The following is a 12224-nucleotide window of genomic DNA, read 5'->3' on the forward strand; positions in this document are numbered from 1 at the left end:
AGACGTCACGTCATCTGTTAAATTAAGAAGACATTTCTAAACTACTTGGGAAAACAGCAGTGTGCCACTTTTCTAAGTGAGGACTCGGCTTCTGTGTGCAGTATGAATTATCTGTGTCTACCGGAGTCAAGACCGCAAGACCATGACTTACCAAGATGGGTTTGTAAAAAGAAAACTTTCATAGTTTTCTGCGGCTGGTGCTGTGTCACTAAATATGCGAAAAATAACCGGAAATAGAGGTCAGGTCAGTAACTGGCTCTAAGAATCGGTGTAAAATGGGATCGGAACATCCTGTCAATGCGTAATTAAGAGTCATTGCAGTCTCTCTGCATCTCTTTTATTTTACACACACATTCTCTTTTTATTTATGAAAGAGAATGTGCGTCTATCTGATTGGTCAAAAACTGTTGAGAAGGGACCGTGGTTTAGATTTAGCCCCGGTGAGAGCGATTGTTTCTTTACCTGGTTCACTCCCGCATTCCTGCACAAAGCCTCCCACTAACTCTGAACACACACGAGTCTCAAATCATGTGAATCTATAACTTTTCTACTTATTTATCCTGATGTTCAGTAGTGCAATTACCTATTAAAGTGAACTGAAATTCATTACTGCCCCCATACCATTTGCCAGCACAGGTCTTGTAAACAAACTTTTCTAGTCCTCACAGCGACAAAGGCAAAAACGAGGAAATACGCGTGGAGTCTTCTTCTGATGATTAGCTGCTGCAAAGGTAGCAAACATCAGACGTAGGTGGACCACCTGTGAACTTGGGGCAGAAAAAGCAGTTTAAAACAAAAAAAAACAACAACAAATAATCAAACGTGATCTCCAAATGCACAATGTGGGTTTGTTTGCAGCACCTCAAATACCATAATTAGGTTTACAAAGCTAATCGCGTCAGTTCAGAGGATCTAGAATTGAAGAGTGACGAGATGCTCAATTTAAAGGAAAAAAATGTGAAAAGGCTCTGACAGTTTTGTACCAGCAGCCTACTGGAACTTGATCCTGATGTAGACATATGAGTGAACAAAGGTGGTTCTTTTTCTTTTTCCTTTTCTTTTTTGGAATTTATCAGATTTGTGGGGTTATAGTTAACGATGTTTCTGTAAAAAATGAATCTCTTCAGGTTTTATTGCAAGTGTCTTTCTTAACATTCTTTTCTGTGATTTTAAACTATTTGTGTATGTGTGGACCTTTTGTGAGTTCCCAGGTTTGCCAACAAACAATATATTTTTTGTTGGCTGTAACGTATAGGATACGTTACTCACAGCTGCACACACTCATTTAGTTTCTAAGCATTTTACAACAAGCTGAATGACAAAGATCAGAGATGACCTCCCAATATGTCCTCGCGCAGCATGGGGGAAATGATAAGGAAAACAATGAAAGTAATTATAGCAAACTCATCACTTCAGTGTATTATGCACTTAATAATAATAATAATAAACCGATTTATGTAGAAGTTCATGACGTTGAAAAACAAACAAGCAAAAAACAAACGCAAAATGTGTTCTTACTATTTTTTCCAGCTGGAAGACACTTCTTTATTAAAAGATTTATTTCCGGTCCCACATTTATTTTGAAATGCGGGACCGGAAGCTGTTTAGTCAACACAGGTGTTGCCGCGTTTTTTTTAAGGTTTGTGAAATGGTTGTATCTGTAACTATTTACAGCCATGACTGAACTGACCGAAAACGGAGTTTTCGATACTGTGCGTTTGGTACGTGTTTATATTATGTGTATTAGCTATTTTAATTAACAAAACAGCCAGACGGCGACTAATAACAGTACAACAAACCTCAAAGGCAGCTAGCTAGCTACACACCAAACGACTGCAAGCGATTTTATAATGTGCTGAGTTTAGCCTGTTTGCTGGAGTAGCTAACAGTTTTCTGTCCTCAGGAGGAGTCTGTGATGGCGGCTCTGAAAGACCAAAATTCTCTGGCAGAAGTTTTCAGTGACGTCCTGGAAATATCCCAAGTGGGTTTGAAAGTTAAATATCTACATTATTCCACAAGTGACCTTCATTCCACATTGTGGGTCACATACAGCCCACTTCAATCTTAAGCGGGCCAGACCAGTGAAACTCCCCTTATGTCACCATACAGAAGTTACAATTCCACATTTATTCCCAAAGATATCCTAATATAGCAAAATAAGGGGTTTTTTTGTTTTGTTTTTTTTTTAACACAAAATTGCACCAAACTGCAAAGACCATCCATTAAATTATATTCAAAGTTAAGGGTATGCAATGCATGATAGATAATAAATATGATTTTTTTTTTTTAACTGTAAATTTCTGAGTTACCTCTGCAGTTTCTGACAGTTTAACTGAAGGATTTGTTCTTCAACTTGGTTATGTTTTTACAGTATATTTTATTGAGGGGAAAAAAGAGATGTGGGCAGAGCTGGAGGTGGCAGAGATGAAGACTCAACTCAGGTTGAGCAGTTTTGAGTCAAAGTTAGAGAAGATTGGCTGATATGGTTTGGAAATGTGCAGAGCCGGGATCGTGGATATTATGGACAAAGGATGTTGAATATGGAGCTACCAGGAAGGAGGAAAATAGCAAAACCTCAGAGAGAATTGACTGGCGTAGTGAAGGAGGACACACACAGGGGAATATTGGGGATAGAGTGAGATGGAGGCAGATAGTCTGCTGTGGTGACCCCTAAAGGGAGCGTCCAAATTAAAAAGAAGACATCTGTTCAGCGTAACGGGCATATCTGTTTTTAAGGATTTTACTTTTCAAAACAAATGACACAAAGGAAAACAGAATCTGAGTATGTGATAACTCAGCAGGGCCAAAGTTAAAGCTTTATAGCTTTAAACAAATAGGCATTTCCACCATAACCAGTGGATAACTGCTTTATGAAGTCGACTAGAATGCGGTAAAATGGTCTTTTCCCAACTTTTATAATACCGTGGCCTCCATGTCATAGTAAAAATTGTACAAATTTTGGATAAGGTGTGTGTGTGTGTCTACGTACACAGGATGTGACTTTGACAGGGCTTGAAGCCTCAGAGGAGGCAGACAGCAGAGAGGAGCCAGAACATGGAGATGGACAGAATGACGGACAGAAGGCCTGTCCATCTTCAGGTGACTCTACCGACCCTGAGTCAAAGGTAATGACCTCACAGACAGGTGAGGCTAATCTGCAGAAGCAGTTTTTAAGTGTAGCCCAGAGGTTCATAGCAGATACATGTGACTTTGCTGCACTCTGCAGACAGAGATCAAGAACTGCAGCTGCAAGGAAGTTGAGAGAACAATAAGTTTGTCACTTAAATTACTGTCTCAGAATTTGTTCTGTCTTTATATAACTTGATGCAGGATCAACTAACAAACTACTCCCTGAATAATTAAAATTAAAAATTAAGTAAACACACCTATTGCAATTTTGGTGATTTCAATAAATAATATGTTGTGCAAAAAAAAAAACCTGTTATGTCTCACAGTGGGTCGTAGGAGCTCAGTGTCGAGCAGTGTGGTCTGTAGATGGGAAGGAGTATCCAGCAACTGTGGTGTCTGTGGATGGCAACAACTGCAGAGTTCATTTCACTGGCTATGGCAATGAGGAGGACATGGAGCTGAGTGCGCTTAAGAGTCCTAATGCTACACCACAGATGGAGAACTCGCATGCTCAGGTTAATGCACCTTAACATATTATGGCAATATTTAATGGGTTAAAGTGTAAGTCAGTGGTTGGCTTTCATGCTTTAGTGTTTACTCCTCAGCTGTAAAAAGCTGATGAGGTGGTGTCATCACCGTGCTCAGTGACCTTGATCTAAGTTTTCTGAAAGTCTTGTTGAGGGGTAGCACTGGCAGTTCCCAGTATTTTTAAAATTGGGGTTTAAAAATTCTTTTGATACCTCATTATGAGTTATTGTCAAGAACAACTAAAGGCACATGATAACAGCTGAGGAAGCTCTGCTTGGCTGTGGTATGTAGTCAAAAGATTGATGGGAAAAAAGCCAGGAAATTTCTTAATTCAGTTTTTTTAAGCAACACATTCAGAGTGAAGAATGATTCATCATAGTTTGTATGTTAACTTTCCTTAAATACATCATCACACATTGTGAATATCTGTTGTTGTTGTTGTGATGATGATGATAATAGTAATAATAATAAATATTATAAATATTTAAAATATTAAACAGTAAGTGGTTCCTCACTATTGACTATTCCTTCCGTTGTCCTATGGTCACAATGACCCATTTAGGAACCCATTTAACCCCAGTGTAATGGGTGGGAAATCAGACTCTCTGTACACCCAACCCAATGAGGACTCAGAGGGTTCAGCATCAACCTCACGTTGTTGGCTTGGCGAACCAACAGTGCATCTAATTCAAGCACCCCCTCCTCACAGTCCTCAATACATTTGTAATTTATTAGTTCTCTGCAAACACCAGCTTTACAGGTAACCTGTGGATTCTCCAGTTTCAGCTAGCCAACAATGAAGAGCCACTTCCTGCTTAAGAGTGAAAGTGGACAGGTTATCCTTGTTTTCCTTCTGTTTTTTCCCGTAACATAAAATGTATTGCTGCAGACAGGGCCAACACAAGAGTGACCCTAAACTGCTTTTTAGTTTTAGTTTCCTTGTTTTCCATTGACTCACTGGTTCTGTCACTAGGTAGCTAACATAAACTACCGACTATAGACAATCAGCCAACCTAGTGATGCCATTTAGGCAGGATGGCGGTATACATGCTTTAAGTACCATAACCTAAAACACTTATTTTTTTAAATTTAGCTTCATGAACAGCCATAAATCTGGAAGTTTTTTAGAGTAGTGCTCCATGGTGTAAATTTAGCTTAATAAACGTAGTTTTTCTTTTCCACTTGATTGAATACAGAAAATCATTTGGAATCACAATATACATCACAGTACATCATTTTTTAATGTACTGAAAATTTTAATTTGTATTCAGTAACTGGTTATATGTGTTTCAGGACTGGAAGCCTGGTTCTCAATGTCGGGCGGTGTATTCAGAAGATGGTTTGTTTTATCCTGCTGTGGTTCTGTGGGTAAAAGGTCAGCGCTGCCGCGTTCGCTTTGATGACTACAACAATGAAGAGGAACAAGATGTTAACTGCCTGCTGAGTCCTGATGAGCTCTATGGACCCAGCAGAGCCGCCACAATCAAGGTAGAGGTCCAGATCAGGCTCTGAGTGATGGGGAAATGTCTATAAAGGGTCTAAGCCTAAGAACCTTTCCTGATGTCTGTGAAGGTTCTCAGTCATCCAGGTCATCGTAGTCTAAGGAGCTTAGAAAGAAAAGCGTCTGGACTTCTTTAAGTTGGTTGAAGACGTTTCACCTCTCGTCCGAGAAGCTTCTTCAGTTCTAAGGTCAAATGGTGGAGAGTCCCAGATTTATACCCTGTGGGAGTTTCCCCCCAAAGAGGGACAAAGGACCCCCTGGTGATCCTCCACCTAATCACATGAGCCAAGGTGTGAAAGCGGGTGTAGGTCACAATCAGCCAGGGTTTTGGGTGAGCTCATTGTGAAACCTAGCCCCACCCTATCATGTGATTTCCTGAGGTCAGCTGGCCCAGGATGTGAGTGGGCGTTAAGGCGTCTGGGAAGGGATCTCATAACTGGATTATAGATGGCAGACAGTTGGTGTCGTAAACCACCGCCTCTGTTCAAAGATGGTCGCTCACAGTGGACATAGATGGCCTCTTTCACTCCTCTTTCAAACCATCTGTCCTCTCTGTCCAAAATGTGAACATTGGCTCTTTCGAGGATGCCAATGTTCACATTTTGGACAGAGATGGTTTGAAATCATTGGTTAATATGAAGTGGAGGGGCAGTCTTTCTGTTTTAACTATTCAAAATGATTGTTTTGGGGTTGTTTTGTTTGTTCTGCTCTCTTTTGTGTTTTTAATTGCATTGATCAGTGTCTTTATGCCCCATAAAGAAAAAAAGGTGTTGTGTTGTTTTCCTGTAGGCCAGCAACTGGAAGTCCAATTTAACAAGCAGGCGAAGAAGGGGGGAGAACCAAGGAGAACGAGGAGCAGAGAGGAGGCCTGCATGGAAAGATGATCAGAACTACTCCAGAGTGAGTCTCCCATTTAAATAGAGTGATTCATGGGTGAGTGATCAAAATATTAAAGCATTCTAGAGGTTTATAAAAGCCTAAAAGGTTGATTCTGTTCATCTGGATGTTTTCAGTAGGAGAAACGATTCTTCACTCATCCAGGTGACTTCTTCAGTCTCAGCTGACTGCAGGTTTCCCCAACTTTATAAACAGTACATTTGCATAATGACTGAAACTCGCACCACTGAAAGAACAATGGGCTGTGAGGTCAGTTCCTTTATCATTAATATGCAAATTCTCATGACCACTGATCAATGGCCATGAGCACCATTCACAGAGAGTTGGGGAATGGCTGCAATCACAGCATTGTAAGATGGTGACAGATGTACCCTTAGGCCCCCTCCTCGATTCAGAGATGGTCTTTCCCGTTTCACTTAAATGGCCTCCTTGACTCCGCGCTCAAACCAGCGTTCCTCCCTGTCCAGGATGTGTACATCCTCATCATTGAAAGAGTGTCCACTGGCCTGTAGGTGTAAATAGACTGCAGAGTCCTGGCCTGACGAGGTAGCTCTTCTGTGTTGTGCCATCCGCTTCGCTAGAGGTTGTTTGGTTTCCCCGATGTATAAATCCCGGCAATCCTCCTGGCACTTAACAGCGTACACTATGTTACTCTGTTTGTGTCGGGGGACCCGATCCTTGGGGTGGACCAGTTTTTGGCACAGCATGAGACTCTGTGTTTAGAAAAAATGCATCTCAACTGTTGTGATACTCCTGACACGTACGGGATCACTGCGGGTTTTCACTTGAGCTGGGCAGACACTGTGTGATTTTTTTCAGTCGCGTTATTCAGCTCCTGCTCAAACTGCACGATTGACTCGCAGGGGTTATAAGTTCGTAGGTCACGATGCAGGGTCTCACACTATATGGCCCGATGCTCTGATGTGACCTGAGTGCTCACACTGTGCGTCCATAAAATGAAGGTTATAACGGAAATTCTGTCGCTCGCTCTCCCTGTCTGTCTCTCACTCACACAGACTCACACCACCACCATCAACTTTGCTAAATTGCTAATGAAAAACATTGATCAGGCAGCTGTGATTGAGCAGCAGTGACCATCCAACTATTTTCACGGTTGTTGTGGTCGTGATAATTTTGTGAGGCCACATTGAAAAGGCTCAGATGAGCTTTCCAAAGTTCTACAAGTTGGGCATTCATTGCTTGTGTCCACATCACGCGCTGCACTGCCGTGCTGCTCCGTCTTTTCACTTTCATTTCTGTGTTTGCGCGTGTGCAGTGTGAGAGGCTGCGCTGACACACCCTCACGAAGGGGCGACAGGATTTCAAACAGGTTTGATTTTCTTACGACCAAACAATTGATGATCAGGAGCTGGTCGTGAGGTGTTAATCACTTCTCGTTACCCCACGTATACTACACGATGCACTCAACTTTTGGGATTTACTTGCCTGGATGATTGAGCATGCATCAAGACACTAGCACTACTGATGGTATCCATAAACTGCAGACTAAGCAACCAAGAACCAGAAACGAAGAACATAACTAGTTTCTACTTCTAACTTAAAAAGTCATATAACCAAAAATTTAAATCCCGGTTGGATTACTGATCGCACTGTTCACTTTAATGTCAGTTCAGAAAAGTTTAATGGATACACTGTGTTTTCACTCAGTATAGCCTAATTTATTTATAATTTGTCTCATAGCTAGTATCTCCTTTCAGAAAAGATTCCTCTGATATTTTGTGTGTTTTTTGTCATATGTGTTTTTGCAGGATAAGGAGAGATCTGGTGATCAGGGCAAAGTGGAGAAAGAAGCTGACGAGAAGAAAGAAAGCCAGCAGACAGTAGGAGCAGAAAAAACAACCAGTCACAGCTTCCCTCCTTTTCCTCCTCCTCCTCCTCATTTGGGCTCAGAGGTAAACCTCCTACATTTATTCAACTTATGAGATTTCATTTGTAATGTAAGTGGTCATTCCCAGGGTATTTTACTCTCTTGCTGCATATGTGTCATTCGTCATGTCCATCTCCTTTGGCCCATTCTTGAAAAAGAAAAAAAAATACCAAATAAGTCCATATGTTTTTAAATGCTCTGATTTTTCACTAATGTCTCAGTCTTTGTTTTATAAACCTGTCTGTAGGAACCAACTAGCATAACACTCAACAGCACCATCTAGTGACTAAAAAAGGAAGTGATTTTAATTTAGTACTAAAGTTAAATTTGTATTAACAATTTAAATGATAATATAGCAATATTTTGTCTCTGTTAACACAACATGGATACACAAAATATTGCAATACTGTGCTGTATCCACTTTTTTTCTGCCATTTCTAATCTTTATCTGCTTAATGTGGACAATGTTCAGGTTGTCTTTTTCAGTGACACATGGAAATCAAATTACTCTGTTGACATCTCTTTACTTTGGATCAAGTTAATGTTTATTAATGTTGTTTTTAATGTAATAATAATGTTTCCTTTGCCAGGCTGTCTTCGGTGTCTCATGGTGTTTGTCTCCCTCTTCAGGATCGCTTGTCTTTCCTGACTCCACCCCCTTTTCCTCCTCCTCCCATGTGGATGTTTGGTGGGAAAGAGTCTGATGGCTCTCCTGGCACTGATTCCACATCCAGCATGTTGATGTTGTGGTACATGTGTGGCTTCCACACTGGCAGCTTCATGGTCAGTAGCAGGTTATTAGATAGTATAAAAAGCTCTTTAGAAATGAATATGAACTGATAAATCCCAAAATGTCTGATTGCCATTTAAAAAAACAAAACAAAAAAAGTTGACAATTGTGACCAAAAGAAATTAAATCTTCATCCACCTCTGTTCTTTTCTCTCTCTGTTGTCTTTATATACGAGGTCTGTATCTCTGAAGTACGCAGCGCTTGAGAGGTCACATGTTTTATCCAAACCATGTGACCAGTTGGTTTGTTGGCACAGTTGTAATGAACTGCCAGTTAAGGGTATCACTAGATATAGTGTTAGGGGAGGTTATAATAAACCTTAAAAAGTTGACCTCTAGTAATATTTTGCATATTAATCTCACAACTGCAACTCATTGTGCTGAAATGATATAAAATCTGTTCCCTAAGAACAGCCAAACATCAAAATGTTGTATCTTACTTGACGTCACCTACTGGTTTCTATTTTTTTTTTTTTTTTTTTTTTTTTGAAGTGACAATATTAAGACAAGTGGGTGGAGTGCCGAGTTAGCAACTTCATCCATAAACTGTTTGGCATTAAGTGAGTAACAGACAGTATAATGGTACATTCAGTAAAACAGTGGTGCAGTTAATCTTGAAACGTCTTGATGCATGCTCAATCATCCAGGTAAGTAAATCTCCAAAAGTTGATTCTGTTCATCTGGTCGTAGCGTTTTGTGGGAGAAACGTTCCCTCACTCATCCAGGTGACTTCTTCAGTCTCAGCTGACTGCAGGTTTCCCCAACCTTATAAACAGTACATGTGCATAATGACTGAAGGAACAATGGGCTGGGTTAATCTTGAAAGCTGTGTTAGTTGTCAGATAATTGCATCAGAAATGCTACAAAGTCACCAGCAGCACAAACATGACCTGAGGTGAAGCCCAGTAGATGCTCGCTAGTAGAAAGCATCATTTTTAAATGAATTATTGATTGTAGAGATGTAGTAAAAAAACAGTAAATGATACTGATTGCATTGAAATGTAACTCTGAGTAGTGAACACTGTGTAAGAGCTGGGGGTGAGACGAGGCTTTTTTAGAAACACTCAGGACTTTGCTTGTGTCATTAAATTAATGTTTTGTATCACAGTTATAAATATAAGAATGTGACACTTGCTTTTGCACTTATGTGCTGTTAATTTGTTTCAGGCTCAGCAGATGTTCAAGCCGACCTCCAGAGACTGAGGTGAGAATCCACACTGAACATGTGCACAGACTCAGACATGCAGGAATAGCATTTTGTGATTCACACAAAAGGCATCACAGGAAAACATGTCAGTGCATATATAAGTTTTTTAAGGTATATTTATGCTATGGAGTGTGTACATAGCTTCATAGTGTAGTGGTTTACACTTTTCTAACTTGAAAGATCTCCAGTTCGAGACCAGCGGGAGAGACAAAGTCATGCGATTTCAACAGCATGTCTCAGTTTTTCCACATGATAAATGTGTAAAATGACACAAAAAGCCCTGGTAGCTCATAGCCCAGACTGTCCTCTATTTATAAAACATAGTTTTTGCTAATTCCTTACACCACTGCCACAAAATCATTTCATTTTGTTTTATTATATTTTTTTTTATAACCAAAACTTCTGTCCAGTCTTTAAGATGACCTGATGAATCCTGCTTCCGGGTCCAAACTATTCTGAGTTTATTAAGGCTGTTGTGTTTTTAACATGTTTTAATGTTTTGTATCTTGTTCTCTTTAATCTCAACAGGCTCATAAAAACAGTCAGTGATCACTGTCGGCCTCTCTGGGTTTTTATCACCACTGTTCATTTTAAAGCTCAGTGTTTAAACCCTTACGCTGTAACTACAGCCCAGCCCATGCAGCAGTATATTAATGACTAACCTGGTATTGTGGATGGATTATCTCAGTTGTTCTCCTGACTGAAGTTTGGTCCGTTTACAGCATCCTGCCATGCGATTGCATTTGTCCCTAACCATCAGGAACCCTCACGCTAACTTTTATCGAGTGGAAAAAAGTTAGCGTTCATCCTCCAGCTTCACTGTGTTTATGCTATGCTAACATAGCTGTGTCGCTAGCGATCACGTAGCACATCATTATATAGCAGCTAGCCCAACTTCAGTAACCCTACAAACGTCACTGCTGTTTAGTTTTCTGTCTTCATTTATGTTGGAAGTGATAGCAGAGCTGTACGTTTGAATGTTTCAGAAATCTCTCAGTCAGAACATGCTATATCATGTTTAGGTGGAAGCTAGCGAGCTAACTTCCTGCTAACTTCTAACTCTGTTAAATTTAATAAATTCTGTTTATTATTATTTATTAAATTCTGGATGTTAAACTTAATTGTTACACCTGGTAAAGCAGCAACGCTGATTATTTTATTAAAGATGGAAGAATTTAGACAGTTTTTAACTCTCAGTGATGTCACAGTGATTGTGTGACTTTGGGACCTGAAGCAGAGTTTGAGCCTAGGAACGACTAATAACGTCAGACTTAAAGACCGGATAGAGGTTATTTTTCAGTCATTTAATTGTTCATCTGTAACTTAATTCCTCTGTTTAGCCTAAATGGCCATGGAGGAGGTCTTTATAAATAGGAAAAGATTTAAAAGTCCCAACATTTATGTCCTCCTTTGCGTTTTCCATCCTTCTAGTGGGCCAGATTGGATTGTTTACTAGGCTGATTCTGGCTAGCTGCAGGGCTCGTTTGACCCCTGCTTCATCGGAATGAACAAACTAATTTGTGACCTGAGTAAACATTTTCCTAATTACTTTGTTGGCTCAGATGACAGTTGCAAGTTATAGACCAGAGGCCTGTATTATAAGCATAATTTTGGCTTATTGGGGTTAACCCTGGGTTTTCTGTACTGTGAAAGTGGTTCACTTCTTACTGGGGTAAATCATCTTGGAAACTTATGCTATAGGCCTAAGGAGCAGGTTAGGTTCCAGATTACAGGTAAACAGATATGAAGTCACGGCCTGCTGACCAATCGATTCTCCAGAAAATGGTGTCACTGTTCCTGGAAGATCTCTCGGACAGCAGGGTTTCTCTTCAGTTGTGTTTCTACAGACTTACTTGATTAAAAGGAAAAAGACAAAGTTTGAATCAGTGCAGAATCTGAGCAGCACGTTTGATCTTAAATGCTTGCATTTATTAATTTTGTTTCTTTGCTGTAGAGCCGAGAGAATCAAGGAACAAGATGCAGTTGGGATCTTCATCTTTCATTCACAGCTCACGTTCATTTGTATTTTGATTATTATTTGTATTTCTACAAGTATTTTATTTGTTCTTAGTTGAATGTTGTCATGGAAACGGTGCATGTAGTGGAATTTTTGTTGTTGTTTACTTTTTTGAAGACAATATGAAGTGTTTGTTTCAAAGTTGAAGCTGTTGACAAATTAAATCAGATTATTTGGAGAAAAGAGTATTTTGTTATTAAAAAGAAAGATGGATTACCTCTGAGCCTACCTTTGAGCGTCATCTTGTTCTGTGTCTTAAAAAAACAG

General features: G+C 39.9%; 1 protein-coding gene across 3 annotated transcripts; it reads left to right on the plus strand.

Moving 5' to 3' along the window:
• Window positions 1–87: 87 nt before the first annotated feature.
• LOC116333100 (survival motor neuron protein-like) lies at window positions 88–12185 on the plus strand. Of its 3 annotated transcripts, none has more exons than XM_039599232.1 (10): window positions 88–159; window positions 1904–1981; window positions 2994–3125; window positions 3456–3644; window positions 4951–5145; window positions 5948–6058; window positions 7825–7968; window positions 8574–8726; window positions 9901–9937; window positions 11895–12185. In XM_039599232.1, exons 1-9 carry the CDS (start codon window positions 103–105, stop codon window positions 9934–9936), a joined length of 1095 nt encoding a protein of 364 aa, XP_039455166.1. In that variant the 5' UTR covers window positions 88–102; the 3' UTR covers window position 9937; window positions 11895–12185. The 3 variants fall into 3 exon arrangements, with proteins under 3 accessions (XP_039455166.1, XP_031612111.1, XP_031612110.1); XM_031756251.2 differs by lacking the exon at window positions 88–159 and adding an exon at window positions 1595–1639; XM_031756250.2 differs by lacking the exon at window positions 88–159 and adding an exon at window positions 1597–1721.
• Window positions 12186–12224: the final 39 nt, after the last annotated feature.

This window comes from Oreochromis aureus, linkage group 15, assembly GCF_013358895.1.
Source record: "Oreochromis aureus strain Israel breed Guangdong linkage group 15, ZZ_aureus, whole genome shotgun sequence".
NCBI classification, from domain to species: domain Eukaryota; kingdom Metazoa; phylum Chordata; class Actinopteri; order Cichliformes; family Cichlidae; genus Oreochromis; species Oreochromis aureus.

Bases quoted from the DNA above. Each gene is read 5' to 3' on its own strand.
- LOC116333100 (XM_039599232.1), top strand. From the start codon at position 103: ATGAATTATCTGTGTCTACCGGAGTCAAGACCGCAAGACCATGACTTA. The intron at 3,126-3,455 runs GTAATGACCTCA...TATGTCTCACAG, and splicing joins CTACCGACCCTGAGTCAAAG to TGGGTCGTAGGAGCTCAGTG. The intron at 3,645-4,950 runs GTTAATGCACCT...TATGTGTTTCAG, and splicing joins TGGAGAACTCGCATGCTCAG to GACTGGAAGCCTGGTTCTCA.